Source organism: Oryzias melastigma, linkage group LG20 (genome assembly GCF_002922805.2).
Source record: "Oryzias melastigma strain HK-1 linkage group LG20, ASM292280v2, whole genome shotgun sequence".
Lineage (NCBI taxonomy): Eukaryota > Metazoa > Chordata > Actinopteri > Beloniformes > Adrianichthyidae > Oryzias > Oryzias melastigma.
This window is the reverse complement of record NC_050531.1, coordinates 18825335-18830029: the sequence shown is the minus strand read 5'-3', so window position 1 is coordinate 18830029 and position 4695 is coordinate 18825335. Positions and strand designations below refer to the sequence as shown.

The window sequence follows — 4695 nt, the reverse complement described above, 5'->3', positions numbered from 1 at the left end:
CCAGATTTGGCAGCTACTTTCCAAGCTATGGATGGTTTTATAGGGGAAACAGCTATTGATGTCTTTCAGGTGTTTTTCCACAAAATTTGGTTTGATAAGGAGGAATTCTCCTGTTTTAAAAAAGGAGCCTTTCAATTTCTCCGTCCATAGATAAACCACTCAGTTACAGACATACGGTTTGTTATATGCTGCTCCTTAAAGACCCACTCTGATAAAAATCGTCTTTTTGTGGGATTTTTTGATGATGGCGAACATACATATAAAGAAATTTAAGCTTAAATTTGCATTTTTTAGTGTTTTTATTTAAATTAGGAGCAAAGGAAAACATATCAATGGAAAAAGAGCTTTTTTGATATGTAGAAACTATAATTAGAAGGCTAAAAGCTCCATTCTGATGCATCCACAGAAAAGTAGAACCATGTACGTCTTTGTTTTCCTTGCGTGAGCTGAAATCTGGATAACTTTGATATTGCTCACTATTTTTGTTGCACCAGTAATGTTAGGCTGGAGATATGAAGGGCAGGAGAGCATGTAAACAGAGAGCTCTCATCAATGGGGAGGAGAAGGGGGCAGAGTTGTTCATGCCAACAGTCCCGCCCACAACTCAGAGGGGAATTTAAAATAGAACAAAAGATGATCAGAGACACGTGCATAGAGGGGAGGATGATCCTGAATCTTGTTGATAGCTTTTAAACAAAATCAAATCTGCTTTTATGGTAAAAACCTGCCTATATATGAATTTTTGTACAGTTTTGGTAGTATTTAAATCCATTTAAGACCTCTAATCTCCTCACAATGTGAATAAAAATCTGATTCTCCACAAAAATTTAGACATTTTAGCATCTCTACTGAGAGAACCTGTCAAACTAAGATCACCTGAAATGTATAATAGCATTTTTAAGGAGGCTAAAAGTGCAAAAACATGAGAACAAATCCTCACATAAATAAAAAGTCACCTTTAATGGAAGTTTTACTTTCACACACACAATCAAGCTTTCCGTCTGACTGCAGAAAGACGCAGCACATTCACCCGGAACAGGACACACACAGGTCAGATCCATCAGACAAAAATAGATAGATATATTTAGAATCTTTACATTAAGCATGAATCATGAAACGTACAGAGGAGTGTGCACGCCTACAGTCAGAACACTGGGTTGTTGTTGTTTTTTTTAACTCCTCCGACAAATCCTTTGTGTTGTACCCTGCTGTCAGTGTAAAAAAATCTTGTTTTAAGCAACGTTTTGTTTCTCACAAATGTGCAAATAAGACAAATTTGGAATCCTTCAGCGCTCAGTGTAGACAGTCCAGGATCCTCAGCGCCACACTCAGGTCCCTCAAGTTAAAAAACACACAAAAGAAGCAGCTCCGTGCTGCTTTGCCTTTCATTTTCAAGTAAAGTGCTCCTCCAGCAAGAACCACACGGCATGAGATCAGTCTCGTATCGTTTCACCACTGGTTTAAAAACAAAAAAGATTGGGTCCAACGGTTGAAGAACATTGGAATGTCTTTAAAGGCATAACTTCCCAGCAGGACCTCATACGAACTCCAGCTTGCCGTGACCGCTGTACATCCCCCAGTGCACCAGAGACAGGATCTTGTCGTTGCTCGGGTCGGCCTGCCGCATCTTGTCGCAGGTCAGGCAGCAGTTCTCGTGGCCCGTCACGGGCACCATGCACTCCAGGTCCAGTTTGGCCACGTGGCCTTTCTTGGTGTGGTGGCCGTGGAAGCTGTAGTGGAGCCGCGACAGCATCTGCTGCCGCTGGTCCTGCAGACGCTTGTTCTCGCTGCGCAGCATCCGCAGCGCCAGCATGATGAGCAGCACCAGGATGAGGCCGCCGGCGATGGGCACGGCGATCACCGCCGCCCTGAACCACACCTCCTTGGCCGAGCCCAGCTCTTGAACCCGCGTCACCAGGTTCCTGTTGTTGCCGTCCGCCTGGTAGCGACCGTCTGTGCACACAAAGCGGGGAGGTCAGACATGGATGCACACATTTAGTCATGAAGCCACTCTTATCTAATCTTATGCCAGTGAGCTACGTTCACAACGCCCTCAGTAACACGCGTTAAAGGGATCAGCTACAATAAAAGGTTTGTGTAAACGTGCTTTAGACTTTACTGGCTAAAACTTTTGGATTCAAGTTTCTACAACAGTTTCAGGCTTCCACATACATCTGACCAATCGGATTTGGTAGTGACATATGAATGGACGTTTGAATATTGATCATGGAGGAGGAATTAATTAATCTTTCAAATACCGGAAAAGAGCTGTGAAAGAAAAAGTCTGGAGCAAGATTCACTTCTCCGCTGTGTCAAGAACCTGTGTTTAGAACGCTCTTGAACGTGCCTCAAAAGCCTGGCGTTAAAGTAGCTCGACTCCTTCAAAATCCGGATCTTTCTACCCAACATGCTGACATTAGAGGCACAAAGTTAGTAGGAAATGTAATAAAACACACTTCCAAGCACTCAGAGGGAAACTAGCTGCTCCCGGCCTTTTCTGGCACGGACCAGGAGCTCATGAAAACTCCAAACAAAGTTCCGTTAAGCTGGAAAATATGGAAAACCGACGTGTCTCCATAAACATCCAGTGTTTCCTGACCCCTAAAGAGCCACAGATTCCTACTGAAGCGGAGAATAAACCAACAAATGAGAGGAATCGCGGATTCCTGTCCCTCCTCACCTGCAGTGTCCTTAGTGTGTGCCAGGTCGTGCAGGCCTCTGTAGTTGCACATGTCGTCATGGCAGCACTCCAGCGTCAGAGCCCCGCTGAGCCCGTCGGCGGCGGGAGCTCTCCGGCTGCTGCAGGCGTCGGCGGCGCCCGGCTCCAGGCACCCGTGGGTGAGGGGGGAGTTTGCGTTGAGCGGGTCGAGGACCCTGGTGAAGCAGGCGTTGGCCTCCGACTTGCACATGTAGCCCGTGGCCACACAGTGCGGCGCGTCACAGTAGCACCTGATTTCTCCTGAAAGATAACAAACAAAAAGGTTAAATCTAGACAACAGCCAGGCAGGTAATGTGGGATTTCATGCAGGATCCCATTATAGAACAGAGAAAATGCAGCTTCTAATTAGCGGTTGCTCTCGGCCGATTCCTTGTAATGAAAACATGCGACCGGGATTTAGGGGGGAGGTCTGGAGCGCCCTGCAGGATCTCCGTCTCCCCTCCCCAGTATGCACGCAAAGCCTCACTTGTGGTCAGGACTGGGGTGTGGTGGGAAGGGGGTGGCAGAGTGCGCCGAGGTCCCATCTGAAGGGAGCGCTCCAGCAACCTTATCATTAAGGCTTCCTGCTTCCAAGAGCTGCTTATTTCTGCAGAGACCTTAAATCAGCGTCTGCGTGCTCTGATGTCAGATTGGCCCAAAATAACCTCAGAAAAAGAGCAAACAGAGCCCCCCCCTCTACTCAAAGTGAGTGTAAGAGAGGGCAGCAGCACATTCATCAGATCAGTGTTTTCCCTGTGAATGATTGGAGCGGCAGGGCTCAGGCAGGTCATTTGGAGAATATTTCATTAGGAAGGAGAGGCCCCTTTGTGGGCAGGGGAGAGGGCGCAGGAGGGGGGCAGGACTGCTTTCCTTTTAGCCTTTATCACTTTAGTATTCATGGCAGCCTTAAAGCTAAGTTGTAATTAAGGATGAAAAGTTCTCAAATGGATAACTTTTTAGAAAACTTTGACACTACTTATGACCTAATTTACCCCCAATAATAGCACAGTTGGTACATTCCAGCCCTAAATCCACAAAGTTAGATGAGATCAATCAGATTTGGTTGTTTTGAACCTTCAGAGTGGATAAACATCATGGTAGGTTGAGGTGCAGCTCGGTTTTATCAGCTTCCAAACAGTCTGGAGAGGCGAACAAAAACACGCCTCGTCAGCAGAGCAAAGTCGAGACGTACCTTTCGTGAGGAGGACGGCCATGGCACACAGTTCCAGTTGTAGCCAGATGGAAACGAAACTGGACTGGCGATCCATTTACTCCAGGTTGGTGCGCCGCGGAACGTCCTGTATTTCCAGTAGTAGAGGCAGGGTGCGCGCGCGCTGAGCAAGGGAGCCGAGCTACGGCGACAAACGAGGCATTTTGAGCTGAAACGCGACAGCTCACGGGGACACCGGGAGACAAAATTCACCCAAAGACGTTTCCTCTTTCCGCATGGAGGCGAAGGAACCGGCCGACTTATTTGTAAAAGTGGTCCGACATTACCAGGAAAAACAAAAACAGCCGTGTTTCTTCAAGTTCTCCAAGTGTACTCCGGGGGAGAAAATGAGTTGACGTTACTCTGCCTTCACGTCTCCGTGAGAGCGGTCGCGCGGGAGCATCACGTCAGTATTCTTGGTTAAGAATACGGTCCAGAGAGGACAAGTCCGCCAGAGGACCGATAACTAGACTCAGACCTGTGGAAGACTCGGACCCACTGAAGAAATAGCTGCGTTTATGCGACGCCCCGCCCACATGCACCTGATTGGGCAGAACACAAGTAGAGTGTGGGACTTGCATGTTTGACAAAGCTACATCCGTTTAAATTCTTTCAAAATAAAACACGTTCAAGGTTCAAATAAATTCATGTCCTATAATCAATAAAGGGAAAAGCACAAACACGTATTGATTTTTATATTTAATAAACGCATACATTATAAACTAAGAACTAGTTACAATAGCTATTCATTCACTAAATGAAATAATAGCTATTTTTTCATTAAATT

General features: G+C 46.3%; 1 protein-coding gene across 1 annotated transcript; it reads right to left on the bottom strand.

The window, feature by feature from the left end:
* Nucleotides 1-941: 941 nt before the first annotated feature.
* Nucleotides 942-4445, bottom strand: bambia (BMP and activin membrane-bound inhibitor (Xenopus laevis) homolog a). Its single transcript, XM_024280516.2, has 3 exons — nt 3891-4445; nt 2681-2959; nt 942-1953 (listed from the first exon to the last, which is right to left on the bottom strand). The coding sequence occupies exons 1-3, from the start codon at nt 3964-3966 to the stop codon at nt 1538-1540; spliced, it is 771 nt and encodes a 256-aa protein (XP_024136284.1). The 5' UTR covers nt 3967-4445; the 3' UTR covers nt 942-1537.
* Between the last annotated feature and the right edge of the window lie 250 nt (nt 4446-4695).

Excerpts from the sequence above, each read along its gene's own strand:
- bambia (XM_024280516.2), bottom strand. The coding sequence starts at position 3,966 with ATGGATCGCCAGTCCAGTTTCGTTTCCATCTGGCTACAACTGGAACTG. Across the intron at positions 2,960-3,890 it reads GGCCGTCCTCCTCACGAAAG|GAGAAATCAGGTGCTACTGT; the intron begins GTACGTCTCGAC and ends GTTATCTTTCAG. Across the intron at positions 1,954-2,680 it reads ACACACTAAGGACACTGCAG|ACGGTCGCTACCAGGCGGAC; the intron begins GTGAGGAGGGAC and ends TTGTGTGCACAG.